This window comes from Anas platyrhynchos, chromosome 20 (genome assembly GCF_047663525.1).
Source record: "Anas platyrhynchos isolate ZD024472 breed Pekin duck chromosome 20, IASCAAS_PekinDuck_T2T, whole genome shotgun sequence".
NCBI classification, from domain to species: domain Eukaryota; kingdom Metazoa; phylum Chordata; class Aves; order Anseriformes; family Anatidae; genus Anas; species Anas platyrhynchos.
In genome coordinates, this window is record NC_092606.1 from 8564166 (window position 1) to 8590582 (window position 26417).

Here is a 26417-nt window from a genome sequence, read left to right on the forward strand (position 1 = left end):
AACGGGGGGGGAAAAAAAAGGTAATTTTGTCTCAATAAGTTTGCGGGAGCAGCTGAATATGAGGCACAACCACGCGATGTTCACATTTACTGCTGTGCTCATCCAAGCATCTCATTGCACGGATCTGGCGTGTATTTCCTAAGAAGTAACTGCTTTTGTGCTTGAAGGAGATGCGTTTAGAAGTCCCCAGGACCTATTGCTGGCACATGCAGTTTCAGATGATGTGTCAAGTTTGGTTATTTTTGTGTGAGTTAGTTTTTGCTGTTGTTGTTAATGCTGATATTTAGAGCAGTGCGTATTTACTATCACCATAATCCTCTGTCACAAAAGGCAAATGATTTTAAAATGCTTCCTTCTTTGGAAAAACTGCGGCACAAGAGCCAGTGCAGGATTCCTGCCTGCTTGGTGGGCTTTATAGAGACATTAAAACCAATGGCAATGGGAGGCTCCTGAGTTAAGGTCATCACTTTGGAGGGGACAGCAAGGCAGGTGTGGTGGAGGGGGGTGACCAGGAGCACCCTGGAGTTGAGGTTCACTGCCCCATCCTTGCTGAATGTCCCAGAGCATCCCTAACCGAGGGCAGAGCAGCAAGTGATCGGAGAAAACCAGCTGAGCTCTCACCATCCAAATATTTGTACTGCCCATGTGTTCACCAGCCTTATCGTGCACACCATGTTCCAAGTGAAAATACAGGATGTCCTTACTGTTTAACAGAGGAAAAGCTCAGTGAAAGAAAGCTGAGAGGGAATCGAGCCAACTGGAGCAAAGGAAAATGAGTAAAGGCACACGGGATGAGCGTGCCTGGAGCTCTGCTCCACAGAGGTGTGGGCCTCAGCAACGTGGCCCCATCCTGGTCCATCCTGCACCGGTGTTCTCAAATTGAGAGTATGTTGCTGGTTTTGGCTGTTGTGGAGCCATGGTGGTTTTGGAATTGAAATTTAAAAAAAATAATAACTTGGGAGAAGAAAAGACATCGCATCTAGATGTAACAGAAGCACTGCACAGCAGGGAGCTCTGAACCCTGTGCTCTCAGGGACTGCCGGACACTGAACTGAGCTTCTGCCCAGAGTATAAAAGACAACGTAACTCTGCGCTGGTTTTGTTCCCTGATGCACTGGGGCTGCCTCCCTCCTCTCCCCTGCCTAAAGTTTATGCTGGGAATCCTGAAACAAAGCTGTTTGGAGAGAAAGATGGCAAAACACCCCAGCTGATAACCCAAGGCAAATAAATGGCAATACCTGGGGAAAGAGTTGGGATCAAATCTGTAACAAGCCCCCAAGAAGTTGTGCAGGGCAAGATGCGTCTGCCTGGAGAAGCAGCTCTTTGGGGAGCAGCGAGAATCTGGCTGGCTTTGCTCGCCATCACGCCTCCACCAGGTTTTAAGGACTCAGTAGTTTCAACAGGCACACACAAAGGTTTTCGCTCTCAGGTGCTAGTTGTTAAGATGTAAGTTGTCAGGAATATTTAGATTTACCCATAGAAATCTGAAGTGTGAGCTGACTGAAATCCCCTACGCTCTGCCTAGCTGGAGGTTCAATTTGTAGCTCACTGTGTGTGTTGAAGCAAAGCCTGCTGATAAAGACAGCCTAACTCTTTTGAGTGTTAAAGAGAATAATACATGTTTCTGGGGATGAAACAGAATGATTTCCAAAACTAATGAATAAGTTTAAAAATAAAATAAAATCAACCAAACTAAAACTGTATGTATTGGTCTCAAATTATTTTCAGAAGGAGACTAGGAACTTGAAGTAGGATTTTTATTATTTTTTATTTTATTTTATGATTAAAATAACTCTGGATTCTACCCTTCTTTTCTAACAGTTTGTTTTTACAGTCTGGCTGCCCTGTTTAAGAGAAATGTCTTTCTTGCCTTGCTGTGTGAAAATCTTGGTCAATCTGTAGTTGAAGCTCAGCTGGTTAACTAGTAGAGGGAAAAGCAAAGTGATACAAAATGCTTTAAACCAAGGAATTTAGACCAAAGTATTTTCTGCCAGAAGACTGCCCTTTGAATTTTAAGCCTGGGAAGCATATCGAGATGAACCAGTCAGATGTTTCTATATAACTATCAATTCAGGAATCTGCTGTTACAAATGCATGGAGGCTGTGCATTGAGTTCAATGTCTTTTTTCAGAAGGAAGCTGCTTGGATTTCCAGGGTCTGAATTGATGGAGAAATTCTTGCGGTCCATGGTAATAAGTTGCAGTTGTTAATTACTGTAGCTACTAAAACACACAAGATATTCCTACTCTGAGCATTGATTTACAACATCCAGCGAATGTCTCTGATGGATATAGAAGCCTTAAGGAACTAATTTTTCAGTTAGCTGGCTTGTAACCACAATGGGTAAACATTATTCCAAATAAAGCATGACTCAATTCTCATTATGCATCCCTCTTTTCCTGAAGGGTGCCCAGCCCCACAGCACATGTGGCTGGTTCAGGTGGTACAGACGGATAGGGAGGAGGGGGAAGGATCCTGTCCCTGAGAAATACCCAATTCCCACTCCTGTGAGGGGTCATGTGGTAGCCAGTGAGCCAGGTGGGCAGCAGCTGCCAGCTATTGCTTCCATAATCACGGAATAGTTGAGGTTGGAAGGGACCTCTTAGGACATCTAAATCTGTATGAAATGAGGTGTTACCTGTCAAAAATCTCCTGTGTTAGCTAAAATAGCTCAGTGCCCAGGTGTACGCTACAGCCTGCAGCTGGGCTGCTGAGCAAGTCCCTGTTACTCTGCCCTCTTTCAGGGCAAAGTTGCCAGCATCAGGGTGAAGCAAACCTTGCACAGAGGCAAACAAGCCACGGCCCCGTGTCTCCTCACGGGTCAGGGCTGTGCGTGTAGTGCGGTACGGCTGAGACGCCAGCATGCTCTCAGGCTGGAGTGATGGCTACCTCTAACAAGGACATTGCACGTAGAAAGGGAGCTGATGCATTCCCTCAGAAAATAGCTGTGGCAGTTGAGGCAGTTATTCCTGCCCTCACGATTACAGTCCTTCACTGGTGGTTATGCCCTTCCCTGCTCAAGAGCTGGAGAAAGGAACCACCCCAGTGCCGCAGGGCAAAACCTCCAGGTTTGGGTTCAGGTGGTGATGACAGCGGTGGTTTTGCTTGTGGGCTGTGATTTTTTTGTTGCTGTCAGGCCGCTGCTGTGCGCTGCCTGCCGCCATAACGGGCTGGCGACATCCCAAAATGTGAGGGTTTGGGGCTGCTCGTGCCCAGCCACCACCAGAAGTGTGAGCGTTTGCAGAGTGCTGCCAGCTTTACACACACAACAGCCGTGTTTATTACAAGAACATGACCAAAACGCCGGCGTTTAGGAGAGCCTGAGGTAGAAGCTGGCAGCGGGGCTGCCCTGAGGGGCCGGGCCCCCCCCCCCCCGCCATCTTCCCCCCAGACCCCTCCGCGCTGCCCGAGCGGCCGGGGCCGCGCTCCCCCTGCGGGCGCTGGGGTCGGGCCGGCCCTCGCGGCGCGGGGCACGCCGGGAGCTGTAGTCCACCGCCGTGCCCCCCGCCCTGCGCGGTGATAGGAAAAACCCACATGGAAAAACTACAACTCCCAGCAGCCCCCGCGCGGCCTGCGCATGCGCAGCGTGGGCGAGTGGAACAAAAAAAACAGCGCCCCCCCCCCCCCTTTCTCCTCTCCGCTCCCCTCCCCCGGAGCGGCGCTGGGCTCAGCCCGACACCGTGAGGGGGACGCGCGGGGACAGCGCCTCCTCGCCACCGCCACCACCCCCCGGGGACACCCGGCCGCTGGCCTCCGCCTCCTGGCTCCCAGCCGGCGGGACCGGGACCGGCAGCAGGAGCGGGGCTGCCCGAGCCCGGCAGCGGTGAGAGCCCCAGAGCGGGCGGGCGGGCGGGCGGCGAAGGGCTCGGGGCGGCGTGCGGGGGACTGAGGGGCCGCGGGGAGAGCGGGGAGAGGCCGCCCCCTGCCCGCGGGGGCACCGGGCGCTGCCGGGAGGGGCCGCGGCCTCCGCCCGCCCCCCTCAGCGCCCCCCTCAGCGCCGCTGCTGGGGGCGGAGCCTCGCGCCCTGCCCCCCCCCCCTCCCTGGGGACCCGCCATTGGCTGGCGGGGGGGCGCGCACGTGCCGGGGCTGCGCGAGGGGCGGTGGTGATTGGGCGAGGGCGGGGGGGATGCAAATGAGGCGAGGGGCGGGGCCGAGCAGGTGTGGGGGCGGGGCATGCAAATGAGGCGGGGCAATGAATGGGGCTGGGGCTGCACTGGGGGAGCCACCCCAAAGCTGCCAGTGATCCCCAGCTCTTCCCCATGGCTCTGCCCTGTGTTCCTGCGCTCAGAGCCTCTGAGCAAGGCGAGGAGAGGTTGCCAGCAGCGTTGGCACACGTGCTTTGTTTAGGGGAAGGGTGAATGGGATCTGTCCCATGGAAAGTGGTGTTGGGTTACGTGCAGTAATGGGAACAAAGGGGAGATGCAGTTGGAGCTGCTGGCCAAATGCAGGGACTCGTTGCTGTGTGATGGTGAGCTTCACATGCTGCTGCCAACTAATTCTAGCTCCTTACAAGGTGTTATAGCCCAGCTGGATGTGTCGTGTTGGATAACTCTTTGTGGGAATCCTAAAAGAGTTAAAGGGGTTTTTGGTTTGCCCTGAAGTTATTTTGGGGCTTTTGTTGACAGTGCAACACAGAAATCCCCAGGCCAGCCTGCTGCAGTGAGCTTCTCACTCTCTTCAGATGTGCCAGCACCTCTGTTATAATGAGATCGATGCTGTTGGGGTTCAGACCAACGAACATCTCAGACGTTATGTGGTGTTGCTGTTGGTGGACACAGGGAGATAAAGCAGCAGCAGTTATTTGGCATCATCGTCATGCTGGCGAAGTACAATTAAATGGGTGAAGAGAGGAGTTATCAGGTGGTCAGGCCTGCTGTGATTAATATTTCATGCTGTTTACATGGCTTAGCTGTAATTCATGAGCACCTGGGTGCTGCTGTGGGACACTGCACACCTAAAGACAAAATGAACCGCTCCTGGGCCTGGCTCTAACACAGAACGGAGCCTGATGGCAGTGGTTTCCTAACGACTCCAAATGCCCTTACTGCTTCTTTGCTAGGTTATCTCAGGAACACCAGGCTTGACTTTTTCTGAAAGGTAAGTTTCAGGATCACCGAACCATATTGCGGAGAAAAATACCAGATTTTTTTTTTTTTGGGGGGTGGGATAAGTTCTTTTTAACAAGATTCACTTGCACTTCATAGCATGCGAGCATCAATGTGTGCAGCTGGGAGGCAGAACCTTCTGCCCTGCACCTGCAGGCTGGGGTCGGGGCAGGTCGGCGTGCTGCGGTCACGTCTTGGCCCAGAAGGCAGAGAAGCCAGGGGATACGATCAGTAAGAGCCAGTGAGAGCAGCAAACAACACGCAGATCGCTGTGGGAATATCCACGTGCATTGTGTCTGCTGAAAAGGAAAACCACTTCTCTGTTGTTAAGGCTTTGCTTCTAAGAAAAGCAACTCTGGGCTTGTATTTCCATTATTCTCCGTATCTATTCTTTATATCCCTAAATAACAATTTTTCTTCATAAAGCTCAACTTTGTGTCTGTAATTTTCTGTGTGTCTGGCAAGCAGCTAACAGAGTATCCCTTACTGGTGGCTGTAACAGGATTGGCACGTGTGCCTTTGTGTGAGCACAGGGAAGATGGAAACTGGCTTGCGGTTTCGCTCTTTCTTGCCCTGAGTATTTCTAATTTTTGGCTCTCAAAAGTAGAAGCCAGCAGGAAGCACATGGAGTGGGATGTGTGTTGGTTTGATTTGGCTTCCTGGAAGCTGCTGGGTTTGCTCTGTCTTTTTCCTGGTGAAATGGAAACATGGCTTTATTTGCTCTGTCCCAGTGACCCTCTCATTGGGCAGGAATGGTTAAATGCTGATCCGTGGTACTCCACCAGTGTGTCTCGTAATGATCTGCTCATTTTTACAAGCCTTGATTTGGACAGGGGCTCATCTTGGCACGGCAAAGCCAAAGGATTTATGGGCAATTATACCCATATTAAAAAAAATCTTCCAGACCAGCTAGTAATACATGATTAATAGATGCATTACATAGGAGTACTCTGGCAGCCAGTTCCTGGCTGCTCAAATGATGTCTAAATCTGCCTTTCTGTGTCGTACACGTGCAACACCTTGCTCAGTACCAACCCCAAAGCATTTGCACGGGGTGCCTCGAGGATCCAAGCTTGGAAACGCAGCCAGGTTCAGGTTCGTTAGGGGTTCTGGACCACAGCCTGCTCCGTGTCACTGCAATAAGCAGCGTCCTCCTGCGTGGCTGCGGACCAGGAGCAATCCCAGGAACTTCTTTGGCCTCTCTTCTGGAGCAGGTGCCTGTGCAGAGCAGGAAGGCGCTTGCCCTTGGTTGTGCACAGCCTGAGTTCTCCCGTGCAGGATGGGGTGGGTGCGTGTGTCCGTGCCCCTGCTGCCTTAGGGGGTGGCAGTGACCAGAACAACTTCATCAGGCTGCGGGTGGACGTGGGAGAAGGGAAATGCAGGCTTGTGTTCTGCTTCATCTTTTATATTGGATTGCTCCTACATCATCAAAAATCTGCCATGGTGTATAAAATCCTATTAACATGCTAACCCCAAAGAGTTCCAAAGATGGGCTTGGGAACTCTGTTGGATGCCAAACTCAGTGAAGATGGATTTTAATGTCACATCAGTCCCCCTTTCACCTCTGACAGTCCCTAGGCCATCCCTCAGCATCTCCCCCTCCTCTGGCAGGCAGTAATCCCTCTGCCCCTGTGTCCCAAGCCCCACTGGGACAGTCCGGAGAGCTGGAGGGCTGCTGCATGTCTGCTGGGATCACAGAATCAGTTAGGTTAGAAGAGACCTCCAAGATCGCCTACTCCAACCTGTTACCTTGTGCTGTTGGTGCTGCAGGGTCCCCTACCCTGTAATTTCAGTTCTGAAGTGCCTTAAGTCCTCTCAAAGGAGCAGCTCGGTGCCCTTCTCCCACTGTGTGCGCATATTTACCACCTGCAGTGGTTGTTATTCGCGCTGCCCTGACGTGCCTGCACACTTCTCAGCACACACATCACCCTGGAGGACCCGAGCCGTGCTGCGAGCCCAGGTTCTGCGGGAGCAGCAAGGTGCTGCCAGCCTCTTGTGAAACGTCTCGTTTATCTCACCTGGGCTTCTAGGTGATTTTCTCAAGGTGCGTGGAGCTGAGCAGCTCCATCTCTGCGATTCTCTCCTCCTGCAGGCATGTCGGCTTATTGCATTAGGTCCATGTAAACAGCGGTTGCACCATTCCAACAGAGAAATGTGCTCTTAGCAGCTGTCAAAACTTCCTGCTCAATATATTCATTGCTGTCTATAGACAGTTCTGCCAGCAAAAGCAGAAACAAGTCCTGATTAGCACTCAGCTAAGCTGAAAGTCCTGACTGCTGTACATAAAATAGGTTTAAATCTTTGTTGTCACTCCTGAAGTCTGGTTTTTAATTTTAGCACCTTAATTGGGACTTCATAGCTGTGACATTAATCCTGCAGCTGATGAATACGCAGATAAAATGCCCTGTTCTGGTTGCTGACACTGTAGTTTGAGGCTGTGATTTTGGGAGTTTTTTTTTTTTTTTTTTTTGAGTCAGGCAGTGATAAATTTGTACTGAAAGTTACAGGGGGGTTCGAATACCTGTACCACAACTGTGTTGTTTGTTTGTTTGTTTTTGTCATTCCTGTTGTCACACCATTAATTCCAATGTTTTTCATCTCTGGCTATTTGAATTTACATTGATTTTTCTCTCTAAGCACATCTGTAACTCTAGCAGTCCAATCAATTAATAAGTATCTTTCTAGGCACAGAGGCTGTTTGGTCTGAGCATGGCACAGCATTTTAACTGTGAAATGTTCAGCTTCCGCTTCGGATGAAACAGCAGAAAGTGTAAAAACAAGAGCAAACACTTGATCCTGTTACTTTACCTGCATATTTGCTCATGGGGGCTGTTCTGGGTCTTGGAATATATATATATATATATATATATATATATATATATATATATACATACACACATATATTGATTTATTTATTTATTTCTTCTCTTGCATGAGGGAGGGCTCAGATTTCTTGCACAGCTGTGTGTATCTGAGCAGGTTTTGTGTTTGATTTTATAGGAGGAGAATGGCTCAAGCTACAGCCCCAGCAGCGTCCATCCACGATGAGGACCCCTCTGAAAGCAGGATGGTGGTTACGTTCCTCATGTCGGCACTTGAATCAATGGTTAGTAGGCGAGCTCAGCAGCTGTGGCACAGCTCTGTCTTGGCACCTGCAAGATTACAGCAATATCTTGCTGTAATTACACCCCAGGGAGCTGGAGTGTAATGTTATATCTTTTCCTTAGTGCGTGCTGTCCAGCTTCCTGTGGCTGTTTGCTTGTGGAAGTTCATGCTAGCAGTCGTCTTGTTTTTTGTTGTGTGGTCTTTCTTGTTTCTTTTTAGCAATAAAACTTTGAATGGGATCTGTATAAGAGAATTGGTTTCAAACCCTTTTTCCCAAGGGGGTATATTCAGCTCCTAAAGGTTTTGCCACTTCATCTCAGGCAGCACCTACTGTGTCTTTCTGGGTTATAGCAAACTCTGAGTTCCTAGGAAAAGTTGACTTTTAATGATCACTTCTTGATGATTACCCTAACTTTCTCAGGATCTTGCTGTCTCCTTGCACTGCAAGTTTCCTGACTTCCTTGCCAGCAGTTTCTCACCTACACATGTGCAGGGAGGGTGTGCTCTTTCCCTTCCTCTGGAGGAATCCACCTGACCCAGAGCACAGCCAGCAGGGCAGCGACTGAGCAGCCCTTCCTGCTTGCAATTACACCTTTCCAACCAGCTCAACTCGTGTTAGTTGTGCTGTGAAAGAACAAGACTCCTGTACGCTCTGCTGAATGCTGGAGTTGGTATAAGACCATATGATTGTCCAATGGTGAAGTAATAATTTCCAAGGGATAGACTAAATCATTTTAATTAAAAACAGTGTAATCTCTGGGTCTAGATGAGGCCTGAATTTCACTGATGGATCTGCAGTGCTTTTCAGATTCCTTGTGAAAAGTACTCCAGACGTGTAAGTTATCCTTTGCTGATGGTTGATGTGATGTTACTTGCAGCGTCTTCTGAGAGGTGAATGCTGGCAGCAGAACTAGTAACTGTTTTAAATGATTCCACATATGTTCTATTGACTATACTTTATAATAATAAACAGTTTTTGTTTTTTCTTTTTACAGTGCAAAGAACTTGCCAAGTCCAAGGCAGAAGTTGCCTGTATTGCTGTATATGAAACAGACGTGTTTGTAGTTGGAACTGAGAGAGGAAGAGCCTTTGTCAACTCCAGGAAAGATTTTCAGAAGGATTTTGTTAAATACTGTAAGTTTCAACATTGTATCTTTGTATTTCACAAGCTTCTTAATGTTTATTGCGTGATAACAGTATCTTCTGAGAGCACAGTTCTGTAAATCGTGGCTACATCTTATAACTGCTGGCTGGGGCAAAACCAGATCCTAAAAAGTCACTGGTGACAGTGGTCTTCAGTGTTATTTCAACTGACATTTCTTAGATAAATGACACACAAGTACAATAGGAAGTGCTATCCAGCCTTACAATGTCTTCTGCATTGCCTAATTCACACTAGTTTTCCCTTGTATCCCCCTCCACCCAGTGTTTTTTCCCCCTCTTGTGGAGGTTAGTTAGGGCACAGAAAAAGTCAGGGACTGTTTCAGTCCACTTAGATGATCCCTGTTCTTCAGATCACTTGTTTCACTACAGCAGATAGGCCTCTTTGACAGAAATACATTATTTACATCCCTTTCTTGTATCACTGTAAGTCACTGCGTTACTTTTGTTCTCCTTTACATCTGTAGGAGGGTGTTTTTTGATTAATTTTATTTTAATGGTGAAACGGTGGAACTTCTGTTTATAAAGCATGTTCCACAGTGTACAGGGCAATATTTTGAGTTCACTAGTTCACTTTCAAAGATTCAGTGACTCGTTGGGGATTGTTTGTGCTCATTTAGCAAAGTGTTCTTGATGGGCACTGCTTAATCAATAACACAGCGTACCTTTATCTGCCTAAGGGAAGGGAGACAATGCAGGTCGAGAGCAGGATATGGAAGAATCAGTCTGTGAGGGAATTTAAAAACAACAGCTGTAAAATGTTCTGGCTTGACTAATTAAATACTGCTTGCAAAGCAACTATGTTTAATCTGTAACAGAAACATTTACTCCTAAAAATGCTTTTGCTGCTAGCTAAAGCACTCCTGAAGGGTTTGTCCGACAAATTCATTTGTTTTTGCTGGAGCACTGGATTTGCAGTGGTCACACTCACTTGGACAGTGACTTTCTGTGGGCCTAAGAATATTTACTCTAAGAAAAGTTGCTGTAATGTTGGACTGTAATAAAGATATGAACTGATATGAAAATGCAGAATTATGACCTTACTGGGAAATCAAAGATAAGATAAATCCATTCCTTCTTTGTTTGCAGTTTTTGCAGGGTTAGCAGTGTCATACTGGTGTTTATGAAAACTGCTTGCTGAGTAATGGAGGGAAGTTCAGTTTTTTCACGTGTTTTTTGTTTTCAAAGGGTTTCCCTGAGATTTCAGATACTTTGTGTTATCGCCCGTACAGCAGTATCATAGGCCATGCTGTGCTGGGGACTCAGCATGCTATGCGCATCTGGTAGAGGAGTAATTGGGTTCTGATGTTCCATCTCCCTGGCCAGATCTGTATTTCTGGTTCAGTACCACGAGGAGCACTGCCTGCTCATCCGTGCTCATGTGGCTGTACCAGCTGTGGTTTCTATAGAGGTGCACGTGTTTATTGAAAGCTTACATGAGTTTGATAATCCTGATCCTTTGCTTTATTCCAGTTACAAGATATTCATACTCAGCGTGTTTATACTATTACGTAGTCAAGATTAAACAATATCCACTTTGTGTTCATTATGCTTCCTCCTGATCATCATGGGGTAGATCTGTGTGAATAAAGCCAACCAAACCTCGGTCATTGCGTTTGTGATTTTAAGTACAAGTCCCCCATAGTTCCTGGGGATCTCAGTGGTGGAGATGGTGTTCTCCTGTTGACAAAAGTGTTGCTAATTCCAGAAAACCTGACTTCAAAACACCAGTTTTTACGAATAGTAGCATTACATAGTCCTGGTGATGCTGATTCCATCACCCCCCTTTCACAACTTCGAAGACTTCATGAAGTTTATAGTATAGGATTGGTTGGTTGAAGATGTAAAACTGTGGAGGCAACAGTTCTACAGTGTGAGTTTTCCCTCACACCTTTGTTTCTTCAGCTAAATAGGAAATTTAGCAGTAGATGATGATGGTTTCAGTTTTATTAATTTTTTCAGAAAAATCCACCTGTGGTTCTCTGTGTTCTGTTAATAAGCTGTAGTGGTGCCATTGTTCTTTTGTGATTAATGTAAAGGCTTCCAAGAGGTTTTTTAGTTTGCTGTAAAACCTGTATAATTTCAGCTGTGGTGTCATTCTCAATATTGTCAGCAGCACATGTTCCAAGGACTTGGTATTGACTTGTTTGGATCTTTCTTCTTAAGTACGGAAGCAAGTGTAGTTACTAAGCTGTGTCTGACTTCTCTCTTGTGACAAGCCAGTGCGTGCCTCTCAGTACTGCTTCATTCCCACTTTTCCCGTAGTTCCTTTGTATAGATCACGTAAATACAAAGAGTTCTCAGAATTTGGAAGGCTGAGGCTTCAAACCTGCTGTGTGTGTACTTCTTAGTAATGAGTATAACTTAGTCGGCTAAACTGCGATACGTATGAGGGGTGTGAAGGAAGCAGCATCGGTGTCCTCTAGCAGTCTGGGACTGGCTGAAAAACTGGTTCATTGAGCAGCAGAGCTGGAGTTTGGTTTCCTGGGGCTGTCATTCACAAAGACTTTCATCCACGTGGATTCCCTAATGCTTAGTGGCAGGCGAAGGAGGAAACATTGTGCACATCTCATGTATCTCGTTACTTAAAGTGTGTTAGAAACAGACCATGGCAATGCTTCCTTTTAATATTGGTATGTGTTGTGTACTAAAATGTTGAAGAGCCAGGCAAGAGGTATTAATTGTTTAAATTCCAAACTGTGCTTAATTAAGGTATTCATAAGCCCTGTGTTTCAGTGAAATCATATGTTTCAGGTGTGCCTCCTAATGTGGCACTGCATGTGCTTGTTTGCAGAACTTGGGTAACCTGTGGTGTCAGATATTCTAAGCCAAGGAAAGTTTGTGCGTAAAAAGGAGATATTCTTGGAGTGCCTGCTCATACAGAATCTGAACAACCATGGGTACTCAAGCTCATACGCTTCTTGCCCTACTAGTGCCTCTTTGCTGTAGTTGCTGTTCCCTGCTGAAGTGTATTTATTGTACGGAGCTCTGGGTTATCAGCCATCCTGAACAGAAGCCTGGGGTGCCTCAGGAGTGCTGCTCCTTTCCTGTGCTCATCTTTGTCATCTTTGCAATTTCCCTTGAGGTTTGGTCAAGGTTTGGCACAAGCCCTGTGGAATTCATTCTCATTCAAATAGAGCTGATGGGGGGTTAAAAAACAAAAGGAGGGGGGAGCGGAAGAGGCCTCAGCTCATCCCTGGGTTGTGCTCGCCTGTCAGAGCAGACTTTGGGAAGAGCTTGTTGACTCAAACATCTTTTGGGTCATCTGCTCTGCACTTGGAAAGAAACAACAAAGCGCTGTGTGTGCCATCCCACCTGCCGAGGAGCTGGTTGTTCTCCAGGAGTCCCAGCAGCCTCCCCTAGCATACCGCTGGTACCGTTGCTCTGTTGGTATGTAGGGAGCATGGAAGCGTGGCCCTGCTAGGTCTGCAGCTCTGTCAGCTGTCCCCATCATGCTGCTTTTCCTGCTCTGGTGCTAGGGCTTTGGGCTCATTGAGGTAGGGCCATCTCGCATCTGTGGGTAGCTCATCCTGAAAGAGAAGTCCTTTATTCTTAGGGGCCTTGTTTTTTCTTCCTGGTGACCCCCAGATTCCGTGCTGACCTTAATGCCTCTGGTGTGGGCCAGAATTTCTGCTTCAGGTCCTGCTGGAGACTTTGGCCTAGCCACTCTCCTTACCTTAGCTTCAAGAATGATCAGAATCTGAATGCTTTAGTGGGCACAGCTGTTTATCCTGCTTGTGATGAATGATTGCCCCACAGTGCTCCCAAGGCCTTACTAGAAAGATTGCTCAGCTTTTGTTCACCACTATCTGTGGTATGTGGATTACTCTTCCCTCTTGCATATCCATCATGATCTTTTCCAGGCAAGTAAAATGACTTGTCCCATAAATTAGGCTATTGTGGACCTACTTGAAGATCTGTGGCACCTCTCATTGAATCTGCAGTCTCTGAGTAGAATGCATTAGGATTTCCAGGGAAATGTTTTCTGATGTTTTCTCTTGCTGCTTTGACTTTATAACTAATTCAAAACGTCAGCAGTTTGGGGGGAAGGAGAAGTAAACTAACAGAACCATGGAAAGCTAGATCTTAGTGTTTTGTTTTTTAAATAAAACTGGCAAGTCTCCAACTGGATTGTCAACTGTTGGAACTAAGGGGCCTGCTGTGATTTCTGAATAACTGAAATTAGCATGCCTGGGCTATGTAGTAACTTGCCCCCATAGTCCAAGGAGGATTGAGCACCCCTGGCTGAAGTTACACTGTGTTGGGGTTCTTGTAGTAGAAGCTGCTGGCTTCCTATCCTGTAGCTGCAGTTACAGGCATGCAGTGACTGCTGTAATTTGAGGGTTTGACTTCTCCAGAAGCTGCTGTTCACTGTGCAGGATCTCCCCTCTACAGAGAATGAGCTTTTTATCTTTGTCTAATACAGCAGCTAATGCACAAAAATGCTGTAGAGCAATCATCCAATCTTCAAGGATGGATGTGCAAAGCTGGGCTGTGAGTAGTCGGTTTGTACATCACGCCTACACCGGAGAGCATCAGCCTGCGTCACCCCTCGCTGCTCATCCCCACAGGCTGGAGATTCCTGTGCAGCATTAAAGCAAACCTGTCACCGCCCTGACCTTGTGTCCTCCTAGCCATGCCCAAGAGGTACAGCTCGCTTCTGTCTGCATTCTGTGTTCCCTTTGGCTAGGCTGGGTGCTTTCTGTACTGGACACCGCAGAGTAGAAGTACTGGGACTCTTATCTCAGTTCTTCCTCCCCTCTTTACTTGCTTTCCTGATCTGTTTCTAGGGCTTCTTCTTAAGAAATTCTACTCCTGCTGTTCTGAGTACAGACATATGTTTGAATTAAATCACCCAGTGTGTCTGTAGCTGCAATACCTGCAGCAGAGTGCGCTTCACCAGGTCACCAGGGCTTGGGCCAGCGTCATGCTGTCATGGACACAGTGCCAAGATCCTGGCCAGCTGCGAGGTGATCTTAAGGCTCCAGATCTGCTCTTGTCACAATTAGTGGCACTGCTCGGTGGCAGCAAGTAGGAGCTCCGTAGCTGCTGTCTGCGTGAGGACTTTCCTACAGAGGATTTGGTGGCACTGGCTCAAGTCATGTCCCATGGAAATTGCAGATGGACAGTACGGCCCCGAGCCCCGCTGTTAGATGCAGCAGCTTCCTCCTGACATTTGTTTGCCTGTTCTCTGTCATGCACTGTTTGGTAGTGACAAGAGGCACCAGTACTCCAAATTGCCTGGCTACTATTTTCTTTTCAAGCTATAAGCATTGTGTGAAAGACAATAGTCAATACTTGCAATTGAGGTTTAAAACATGTCAATATTGTTCGTTATACCACAGTCATTGCAATTACTTCTAATAATGGCAATAACAGAGGCAATGCTAGCAACAGAGCCAGATTTACAAAGCAACGTAGCTGCTTTAAAAATCTGGAGTAGTGCTTTTGAATGTTTCCATGCCATCTACCTGTAGGCATCTAAATAGCTTGTAAATCAGTATTTTTGTCTCGAACCTTGTTTTTTTCTTTTGTAGCTGGTATTCAAAAAGCATGGTGTAAGAAATCGTGACTTTGTTTTTTTCAACCAAGCAGAGTGAAGTGTATGGGATACCGGTATAAGATTCAAACATGCTGAAGCTGACAGGCAAGCTTTGCTGCTTTCTTTCGGTGTCTAACGATGAAGCTATTTACGTGTTTGATCCAATCTGTGCATCGTTATGTACCTTCAGTGTAAGCAGTGCTGCACAGGCTGATGATACTGCAGGCGTGAGGACAGCACGCACAGCGCTGGTATTTAGGAGATGATGGGTGGGAGTCAAGCTACAGCAGCGTGAACGTTTGTTAACTCAGTAGCTCTGGGTTAATTTTAGCCCTGTGCTTAAAGATCTTTAATGAAACCTACCGAGGTGCTCTCTGCTCCTGCAGCTTGCTGCTGGCTGTGTGTAATGCTGTCAGGCTGGGCACAGTCCTTCTGTGGTTCTGTCTGGGTGCTCCAGCAATGATGGAAACCAAGTAGAAATGCAGCTGACTTGTGGCTTCCTTACAGTTGTGATTACCCCTGGTTATGTTCTGTTATCATCTATTTCTTGCTTGTCATGCCTGTGATTTCAGACACGGTCTCTAAACAGGACAGTTAGCTTTTCGGCCACGAAGCAAAATGTTTGCAGTGCAGCCTGGATCCCCTGACGTGTGTGCAAAGAGCCTAATGCGTTATTTCAGCATTCCTCTAACAGTAGAAATTATTAGTGGCTCTAACTGCTAACGATCATACTTGTTATAAAATCCAAAGGATAATCATCAGTGTGCCAGGGCAAATGGTGGAAATACCGCTCTGTAACTGGCTGTCATCTTTCTGTGTTGCTCAGAGGCTAATCCCTTGACACTAATGCAGCTGATGTAAAAATACTAGTTCTTTTTTGATGGTGATGCGCCAGTGGGGGAACTGGTTTCCCACAGTTGTTTTCTTTGGCCCTAAGCTATTCTGTGGTCAGCTGAGACTTCCCTGGCTTTTGCTGCTCCTGAAGCTACAGAATATTTTGGAAGAGAAAAGAATCATTAAATCGTAGGCTTAAATACTAAGTGAAAGGAAAACAGTAAGAGCCGGGCTGAGGATTAATCCTGACAAAACACCCGTGGAGCTGCATGCATGCCATCCCTCATCTGTTACCTGTTGTAAATGCAGGTTTGGGGGCTGGGGCTGCCAGGATTCTTGCCTTTCCTAGTATGCTGCAAAGGAAGCATAGCAGCAGAAAAGGCTGTTGGATTAGAATTTTAAGGCTGTACTTACCGGGATGTTTCCTACTACATGCTAGAGCTGTGTTACACCTCTGTAGTGTTTGACCTCTTTTTTTTTTCATGCCAGATTTCCTTTCAGCAATTTGGGAGTGGCCTCTTCAAAACAACCTCTGCTTAATGCTTATTCTGCTCGGATATCTGCTGGAACAGGCAATTCCCCGTCAGTCTTCATGGGAGCTCATTCATTTGCAGCTCTCAGCTGTGTCCTTGAGATTTCACTCTCCACCCCCCCCCCCCTTTATTTTTCCTGGGCAGCTGACTTGGAATAATTTCCACTTTGCAAATTGCAAGAAGGGAGAAGACTGACAGCTGCTCCTGGCCACGCTGGCTGTAGCCTGTCCCCATTTCCCAGCCCAGCCATAGTAGTGCTGGTTAACCATACCATATGATATCTTATTTACTCCTGTGTGGCTGCCTCGGAGCTGAGACCTCTCTTCCCTGCAGAGGGGACCACGTGAGTGCTCCCCTGTCTGTTTTGTGCTCTGTGAGCCAGGTTGCATCATGCCTTTTTGCATCAGGCCTTCTTAGTGGTGTTTTGCCAACCTGGCTGGCTCTGCCTGGAGGTAATTAGGGAACAGTTTCATAATCCTTCTTGCTTGAGAGGTGTGGGCATGATAACCCCTCGCTTCCTCTTGTGTATTTCCTTTTCCTTCTCTGGGCAGCTCTCTGCTAAGATGTGCTTTTGCTTTGTGCCCAGGGAGATTGTGTGATTGTAAAACGTTAGCACTGTGGGTTACTTCTGGGGTCCCTGTCTCCCAAGGATGTGAACGTGATACATGGAGTGTCCTGGTTGCTAAATGTTCCATGGTATGGTCTCCTTTCCATTTTTCATTAAAAAGCGTGAAACTTTGTATGTTCCTCCTAGAAAGGTGAGATGTCTTCCTGCAGGCATCTTGGCTGCTTCCAGCACTCTGGGCTTCTGCTTTCCCAGTCCCTTAGGTTTTTACATCACACTGTGTTCATCAGAAGCACTAGTGCACATTTGGGTTGTTTTCACCCCTGTCCCTATTCTTTGGGGGAGTTGCAGCTGTAACTACTTGATAAACTAGCAGCACTGCATTAATTCTTTGAATCCCTAAGAGCTTTTTAGAGACTTGTTTCCATCACTTTCTGTTTTGTATTTTCAGATTGTAGCTATGAGTTAGAGCATCCAACTCTGAAGACGTGATCAGTTTATTCACAATAAATCACACACTAACAGGTTACTTTAAATAAAGATAACATTCCTCTAGTACTTACTGCATGTAACTGCAACTGTTGGGTGACAATAAAACCCAAAGTAATCATCCCCTGCCTTAGCGAGAGCTGCTGTTTTGCCACTGCTGCCTGCGTTTCAGATCACTTAAATGGCTTGGCTCACATTCCCTTCCTGTCTAACCTCCTGAAACACACACAATGTAGTTCTTGAGCAGTCCCATGCCGCACATTTCCTAAACGTTGGTGTGTTCGTTAGCTGAACTCAGCGTTAATAATCCAGGTTTTTGTGAAAGGCATGGGACTAGTCCTCGTACCTTTTTAGCTTTGTCCTGTGGCCAGCTTTACTGTTTCACTTTTCTCCTTTGTGGTTCTCCTTCTCTTCCTATTTCCCCCCAGCTCTCCACGTTGCCAGGAGGGTTTTACCTGAAGAGGATGCCTGCCTGTCCTGGCCAGCTCTGCGTTTTCTAATTGTCTCCTTTGTAGCCTCCTCCCTTCCCTCCACAGTATTAGGGATTACTGTTTTTACTAAGCTTTACATTACTGGCAGTTTCCCTCAATTTGAAAAATAGTTTATGCCTTTTCCCAAATTATTAAAATAAAAATAACTTGTCTAATTATTTTAAAAGTTTTGAAAATGTATTTTTGTTTTAAAAGATCGCAGGCAGCCCAGACACCTTTCCTTTCCCCCACCTCCAGCTGTAGCCGTGCCCTAGCCAGCCCGGAGCTCTGTGCTGGTTCACTGGCTTTGTTCAGCACTTGGCTGGCCTCTTTTGCATCCTTATTAGAGCTGGGGTGATTGGCAGAAGCCTTTCATGCTTCTTTCTGGCTAGCCAGTTAAGGCTTATGAAGCTAGTAACTACTCTTTTTTCCTAAAATAAAATAATAATTAAAAAAAAACTTGCTAAAAGTGCAGGCACACATTGGTGGAGACCACCCATCTTGTTGCCTGTAGATGCAAACAAACGAAGTCACTGCAGATAGCTGATCTCTTTCATAGTCCCTGGCTCCTAAATTCTGCCTCAGGTGATCTGCTTTTCTTGTGGTTGAAGCGATCCTTTGATAAACACAAAATGATTTTTCTTTAATTTGAGGTTATTGTCCAATTTCCTGAACTGTAGAACTGGCTGGGTTTAAAAAGCTCACAGATGAACTGGGCGGATGAAAGAAAGCAAACTGCTTTTAGCTACATACACACACTTTCCCTTCGCTTGTTTGCAGTTACTTTTGGAGCACAATTTTCCTTCATCACCACTAATAAAATACAGTTTTCCTTCAGCACCACCACTAAAATACACGTCCCTGAGTGTCGTTACAGTGCAGTGGTTGGCCTTAAATTGCCTCTCAGGCTGTCTGCACATGGATGACATTCATCTTCTTACAGCCTTTTCCTGGTTTCCTGTACTTGAGGGATTAAAACCCTCCTGCTGTTACAAGATGCCTTACATACCATAGGGCTGATGGCCCCTTTGCTGGAGAAGTGTTAAGCTTCGTCAGCTCCCAGTACCAAAAAAAAATTAGAAATTGAGATTTTATCATTTTGAATATTCCGTTTGTTGCTATGTCACAGAAAAAAGGAGGGCTTTTCTTTCAAAGCAGCCTATTCAGCCCTTAAAATAAATAAATACAGATATTATATACTCTCCTTATGAGGGTAGAGGCAGCTGCATGCTGCTAGGGTGCTGTCTTTGCCAGCCCTGTGGCAGGCTGGGCAGGGAAGAGGGAGGGCTGAGAGGGTTGTTCTGAGTAACAAACACCTGGGGAACACCAGGAGATAAGAGGCACTCAGCCACATGCAGGTGCTTAGTGCAAAATGAGGATTATTGTACTTAGACCAGCATAGTCCTGCTGAACTTTGCGAAGTGACAGACTAATCCTGCTGTATGCTCCCAGCTGGGGAGAATGCAGTTCTTTACTACATGACCTTCCCCACCCTTACGGAGCCATTTATCTTATAAATACAGCTGGCCCATCCATCTTCCCTTCCAAGTCCTGTTCCAGGCATCCCCTCTCCCAAATCTAGCCCGAAACCTCCTCTGTAATTTGGTAAGAGCTCCTGCAGAGCCTTGTAGCTTGTGCAGCCTCTGACCCGAGGAGGTGCCCCTGCCCATGCTGCCAGGAGGAGGCAAATGGGCAGTGGGTTTCGAAAACTTGCTGTCTTTTGAGACCTGATCTCGTTTGTCCAACTTGATTGAAATTGGCCAACAAGCATAGGAGAGATTAGGGAGGCAAACAGCTGTACTGCCTGAGAAAATTGGATAAAAATCATGTAATAAAAAGAACCAGTAATCTTTTTCCAAATAAGAAGGAAAGTTTGTCTTTTTTTTTCATTTTAATGGGAATGTGAGCACTACTGTCATTTTTATTTTGCTTATTATTTTTTGAAGGTGTGAGTACACTTTAGAGAGCTACTGACAACAAAGGCATTTCAGTGAATCAGTCGTTATGCGAAAAAAGCCAAAAAGCCATGCTGCATGGAAACTAAGACCTGTAATCCCTTAGTCCACAGGCAAACCTTATTAACTGTTGTTAATTAAGCCCTTGTGTTACGGGTGAATAATAATATTCTACTCCTGTTTTATTTTTGTTACAGTAGGTTCTGTCACATCTCAGAGAAAGCAAAAGTTGGGCTCCTGCTCAGTGTCCCATGGGGATGGGCTTCCAGGGCACAGGATTTGGCCTCTACAGGAAGGAATCGATTCTTTTTTAAAGGAAGAAATGAGTTTTCAAGATGACACATGAATTTTTACCGTGAAAGTGCTCCCAGTTCATTTCACAACCGTTTATGCTCAGTTCAAAGCGCTGTGTGTTTGCCCCTGTGCACCACATCACTGCGAGCAGTGCTGGTGCTGCAGGTCCCAACGCTTCGTGTCCTTGCTCACGGTGAAATCATGATGCAGTTTCAGCATTGATTGCACTTAGGGACATAGATCTGTGTCTGTTGCTTGTAGGAACATAGATCTTCCTTGCTTTCTCTTTCATCCACGGAATCTATCTGTTGTTTCCCCCTCTTTTTGCTGAGTGATTCTTGGTAAAACATTTCAAGCACCCAGCGATATGAAGAGGAGGCTGCAGCCTAAAACAGATCACTTCTGTTTAAGATCAAAGCGTTGTTACTCCCCTGCTCCTTTTGCAATGTCTTTCTCAGAAAACAGAACAAGGTTCAGGGCTGAAATCTCCTTTTTATCTGTTCTGTTGGTGGCAGCTTGTTTGCAGCCCCTCCCATCCAGCAATAAGAGATGTGCTTGGATGTCTTGTAGCAGGTGAGAGAGCTGCACTGCACAGGAGCTGTTGTGTCAAAAGCCAGATCCCTTCTGTAAAAGATCCAGTTAAGCACATAACAGCATAAACAAAACAGGTTATAACACAGCTGCTGAGTGAGACATCAAGCACAGTGTTAGAGAGCTATGAGACTCCACACAGACATTTTAAATTTTCCTTGGTGACTGTATCAATCCTTTTATTCTTGGCATTTTTGCCTCTTACTTCTACTGTATTTCACTCTCCTGGGATTTGTAATGTTTTTTCCATCTTCATTCCAAAAAAAGGCATATTTGGTTTTGTCTCTAAATCATTCTCATACCTCAGAGGGTGATGTTTACAAAGGTTGTAGAGAAAATAAAATAATTTTGGTGTAAGTTTAAATTTACCCGTTGCCTGTGTGCATAGGTAAGTGCGTTTGCCTCTAAGGTGAAGAAGTTCTTACAGCTTCAAAGCAGGAATCACTCTGAAGTGTCTGTAGTCTAAACCGGGGGGATTTGTTTTTTTTTTAGTAACTTGCTATTTTATTTTGTCTCGTTTGTATAAACAAACTCTAGGTGTTACGGAAGAGGAGAGGGCTGCAGAGATGCAGAAAACAAAGACTCTGCCATCTGTAAACAGGCTGACAGTGGATATCATGGAACTGGAAGCGCTCAGAAAGTCTGTGGAGGACTTCTTCTGCTTTTGCTATGGTGGGTGCTTTAAAGTCTACAAAATACCTGTTCTGGATTCCTAATTTTTTATTCCAGTTGGGAAGGAGGTACTGTACAGTCTTAGCCTTTCAGCTGTACTGCTGTTAAGGTAATAAGCCTCTGTCCTGGTTTCAGTTAGGACAGAGTTAATTTTCTTCCTAGTAGCTGGTAGGGTGCTATGTTTTGGCTTAGGATGAGAAGAGTGCTGATAACACCCCAATGTTTTAAGTGTTGCAGAGCAGTGCTTACACCAAGCCAAGGACTTTTCAGCTCCTTGCTCTGTCCTGCCAGCAGGCAGGCTGGGGGTAAAGCAAGAGCTGGGAGGGGACAGACCCAGGACAGGTGACCTAAAGTGGCCAAAGGGGTATCCCATCCCATCTGGGGTCATGCTAAACAATATATAGGGGTGGCTAGCCAGGGGAGGGGGGCTGGACTGCTCGGGGTTAGGCTGGGCATCGGTCAGCGGGTGGTGAGCAATTGCATTGTGCATCACTTGTTTGTACACATTAGTAGTAGTAGTACTATTATCATCGTTGTATTATTATTGTTATTATTATTGTTGTTATTATTATTTTCCTGTCTTAATAAACTGTCTTCATCTCAATTCACTTTCCCGTTTCTCTCCCCCATCCCAGAGAGGGAGGTGGGATTGTGAGCGAACGGCTATGTGGTGTTTAGCTGTTGGCAACGTTAAACCACGACAGCCTCATTTTTACTAGCTGATTCCAAAGTGTACACATTGGATTTCATTTTTTTTCTAATGTTTTGCAGGATATAATTTGGGATTACTGCACAGCACAGTCCCCTTAGTTTTGTTTTAAGAAAGCCCCTGTACCTCAGTGGGTTCCACTAAATATTGTACTTGGTTTCCTGCAGAGATTTGCATCTACACCTTGTTTTCTCTCCAGTCCTCTCCAAAGTAGTAGTGGGTTTTATGAGGCACATGTCCTTTTGCTAACTTGCACCCTTCTGACCTTGTAACAATCTCATTTTATTTTTAGGTAAAGCTTTAGGAAAGTCAACAGTAGTACCTGTGCCATACGAGAAGATTCAGAGAGACCAGTCTGCTGTGGTGGTGCAGGGCCTGCCTGAAGGACTTGCATTTAAACATCCAGCAAATTACGATGTTTCAACCCTGAAGTGGATTTTGGAAAACAAGTCAGGGATCTCATTTATCATCAAAAGGTTATTTGCTGCCTCCTCTTCTTAGTCTGTCCATTGAAGTTTTTGTACTTAAATTTGCATTCATTTTTTAATTAAATACATTGCAGCCTGTTTTGCTTGAGCAGAAGTGTTGCCTTTTTTTAATATACTCTGAAGTAAATACTGATGTCTTGGCTAAAGCTATGTGTTTTGTTTGTTTGTTTTTCCCTTTATTTCTATACAGGCCTTTCCTAGAGCCAAAGAAACATCTAGGTAAGTTAGTACTTATTCAGGTTCAAAAATAGCTTAGAATTTTACTTTCAAAAAGGCAACATCGTTTTCTCCAGTACTTGGCAGGATAGCAGTATAAATGCAGTATTTGGTCTTTTGGAGAAAGAGGCAAACTTCGTGGAAATTCCTAGGCTGTGAGTTGCCTCACTCGCTTTTGGAACTATAACCTTTTCCTTTATGCTTTCTGCTAGGAGCAACTAATTAGAGACAAATTTGTTCTATTGTGTTCTTTGTCCTTTTACTCAATTTAAATTTAATGTGAATTGGATAGTATCCTAGGGAAAAGAGAAATGAACTGATGAAAGGCTGTGCGTTGCATTTTTAGAAGATGCCTAGTCTTTGCTGTGCTCTGCATTCCAATATGTAGCTGATTTTGGCATTTATATCTCATTTTAAAAATTGATTTAATCTTCTGAAGTGGTTAGGTGTTGCAGTTTCTATGAAAGCCTATACGTTTTAAAAAATCTGAGCTAACGTAGTTCTTTAAGAACTCTGAAGATTCATTTCTAGCTTTGAAGAAGTCCCTTCCCCTGTTCCAGCTGTGAAATTATTTTGCTTTAGTTGCAAGAAGTGCATGTGAGGATTTGTTTTATGAAGAGGATAAAGCATGTTGTTTACCAGAATCTCTATAGGAATGTAGTCAAAAAAGAAAAGTTTCACTTTCTGATGTGTAACAGCTAGAAATTGAAGCTTGATTAGTAAAATCAGAAATGTGTTGCCTGTGCCTAGTAAGAAAACTAGAGAGTAGGGAATTACAGAGATTCCAGTAATTAAATATTTATATTGATAAAGCAAGGTAGGTTTCAGTGGGTAAGCAACTTCTTGAAAACATAACCCATTTGTGTAGCTGTAATTTAGGAATAAACTGGAATTTCTATAAAACCATCCTCCTCCTTTTAGCAGTTTAGATGAAGGATTTGCTTAGCTTTGTTTCCCAAGATTTTCACTTCAAATCATGAAAGAGAGCACTGAAAAGCATACTGATAGGCACATTTGAAGTAATTTTATATTGGTGTTAAATGCAGTTTAATGAGATCCATCCTTCATATCTGTGTACAGAGAACATACGCACATACCTGCCAAATTTGAACAGGTTTTTGCTTCGTGAAATCAATGTTACGTTTTCAATTTGTGTTTAAGGTGAATGGAGAACAGGAAATTCAAAGGTTGTCTTTTAACTTTCAGGAGCTCATATGACAGATCCTTCACATTCAATTATACCTCCAGGTGGAAGGTGAATTTAAAATAATGTAGTTTTTTTGCCTGTCTTTAAATATTTCATCTACTGAGAAACAGACAAGCTTGTGTAGTATGATTTGATGTTGGTACCAACTGCGTGTTTTCATATAGTTTATCTTTCTCTTAATGTGCCTTCTCTGTCCAACTGACCTTTGGATAACTTTTGCTTGCATGGGATTATAAAAAGCATGAAGTTGAATTTTCTCTTTCTTTTGACCATTATTTGTGGGGAAGCTGTTACGAATTAAACAGATGGCAAAGTTTCCCCTCAGTTTAATTAGCCCAGCGAGTGTTCTTAATTCACGGTCTGTCAGTCAGGGATGTTTGTCCTGTTGTGTGCTGCAGCAGTGATGGGGAACAGCTGTAATGCTCCTGCCTTCCCCTCCTCAATTAAAAACCCAGTACATATATATTTATTCTTCAATGAAGAGATTATATGTGGAATAAATCAAAAATTGGTTAATGTGGAAACAGAGCAAAATGGCAGTTGTTTCTGTGGCTCTGAGTGCACTTTTTGTTAAATGGTGAACGCTCCTGAATATTGTGCACATCCTGAGAATGCAGGGATGGGAGATTCCTCCCCGTTCCCTAAAGATAATTCAGATAAGCCAAGATGCAAAGCTTTTTACTTCTGTTTTTCTAGTTTGAAAACAATACAGTGAGGTTGATTTTACTAGACAGCTTGTAAAGCTGAAGGAACTTTCCAGAAATGTGATATATTTTTTTTATAATGTCAGTGTTTGTTTTGTTTATTTTTATAGTTGTCCTCCTATTCAAGTGAAAACGGAACCAAATGAGGATTCTGGTATGTTCAAAATTTTGTCCTCATTTGCAAAAAATGATGAATCAGTTTCTGTTCAGAAGGTTCTATTAAGGAATGATAGGAAAATCCAATAAAAGCAGCAAAGAGCCATCACATGTGAGAAAGAAAAGCTTTACTTAAAAATGGCCACTTTTCAGTTGCAGTTTTTATATGTATTTTTATTTATTTATTTATTTACCTTGGCTAGAGGTTTCCATTTCTAGATGGAGGAGATTTGTAACTTTTTGTAGACTAAAATAATTTCTTTGTAAATAGTTTACTTGGAAGTGGAAAAGAGGAAGATCCTCAGGTCTTTACTTAGTCCTAATTCAAGATAATTTTATCCCTAATGAGAAGAGAAAAACTTAGTTTATATACAATAATATTACCAGAATATCAAAAATGATAGAATGCTGAATGCCGTTTTCTAGCTAAGATGGAAATAAATAGCAAAGCATGTTATTTATTGTTTTTAAAAACTAAAATCAAGCAATCTTAAGTTCCCCTGCTCTTAGGACAGGCTGCTGCAAGGCAGAGTGGTTGGTAGCAGGGCAGTGCTGAAGTGTGTGCTTTGAGATAACCACGAATGATCCCAGGGAGGCCTGCAGATAAGCTTGTGACCTTCTGCTTTGTTAGGTTGGGCTGCACTGCTTGGCATTTTGCACAAAACCAAGATTTTTTGTTTAGTCCGGTATTTTGGTTTAGTTCTGTTTGCTTCATAACTTTAAGCTTGGCGTTTAGTAACCCTTAATGGTTAATATTTAGCTTAACACAACTGAAGAGTCAACTTGAGCTTTTCACCAGCTTCTTTCCAGTGCTGCTTTCAAGACATTTGAAGTAATTCTTTTGCCCCAGTGTGTTGAAAGCATTTTAGGGAACGGGGGAAGGCATACAGGGGAAATAGTTCACTTTGATAAAGCCAAGAGCAGTTGAGGCCTGTCATTGTTGCTGCCTTGAGCAGCAAAATTTGGACTTTATCTGAAACTAGGGATACAGAGGGGTGAGATTGGAGTAGGTCTAGAAGTACTTGAATCACTTTTAGCACAAGAGATTAAAAAAACTTTTTTTTTTTTTTTCTGCTGGTAGTGGGCAAAAAGCAAGGAGACCATTATTTTTAATTCTTCAGATCTTAGATAGCAATTTGCAGGGATGCCTGTTTGTAGGGAAGCCTTTCATACTCAGTCACTTCTTATACTAACCACCCAGACACAAGAAACTTGAAGCATCAGCATGTCATTTGTTACTGTTATTTTAGCTCAACAATTATTTTCTGTGTCAGTACTTGAATTTTCTTTTTCTTTTTTTTTTTTTTTTTTTGGACTAAAGACCAGCTAGAATCTTGGTGTTGTTGTGATTTTTTTTTTTAATTTCTTTATTATTTTTTAAGAATTTGGTTACCATTAGTCTCCTTATTTGATTCCTTTGTTGCTTCTGCAGGAATTTCACTGGAAATGTCAACAGTAACAGTAAAGGAGGAGTCAGAGGATCCTGACTACTATCAGTATAATATTCCAGGTAATGATGCTAACTTTTGTACCTGCTTATCTCCTGAATGGGTGGATTGCTTAAGTCTTGCTCTCTCTGTACCTCTCTTTTTGCTTAGTGGCGGCTGTTAAACATGTAAC

General features: G+C 44.7%; 1 protein-coding gene across 8 annotated transcripts in view; it reads left to right on the forward strand.

The window, feature by feature from the left end:
• Positions 1–3690: 3690 nt before the first annotated feature.
• The window catches only part of GTF2I (general transcription factor IIi), a 70055-nt gene continuing 47328 nt past the window's right edge, over positions 3691–26417 (forward strand). For 3 of the 8 annotated variants that reach the window (XM_027445896.3, XM_038165682.2, XM_038165683.2), the window contains exons 1-10: positions 4389–4469; positions 5061–5098; positions 8107–8212; positions 9207–9345; positions 21183–21317; positions 22319–22502; positions 22705–22733; positions 23937–23985; positions 24752–24795; positions 26230–26307. In XM_027445896.3, coding sequence (XP_027301697.3) covers positions 4404–4469; positions 5061–5098; positions 8107–8212; positions 9207–9345; positions 21183–21317; positions 22319–22502; positions 22705–22733; positions 23937–23985; positions 24752–24795; positions 26230–26307 — 868 coding nt within the window. In that variant the 5' untranslated portion in view covers positions 4389–4403. Of the gene's footprint in view, positions 3824–4388; positions 4470–5060; positions 5099–8106; positions 8213–9206; positions 9346–21182; positions 21318–22318; positions 22503–22704; positions 22734–23936; positions 23986–24444; positions 24515–24751; positions 24796–26229; positions 26308–26417 lie in introns of those variants that run through there. The other 5 variants (XM_072026031.1, XM_072026030.1, XM_038165684.2 and 2 more) reach the window with 5 other exon arrangements.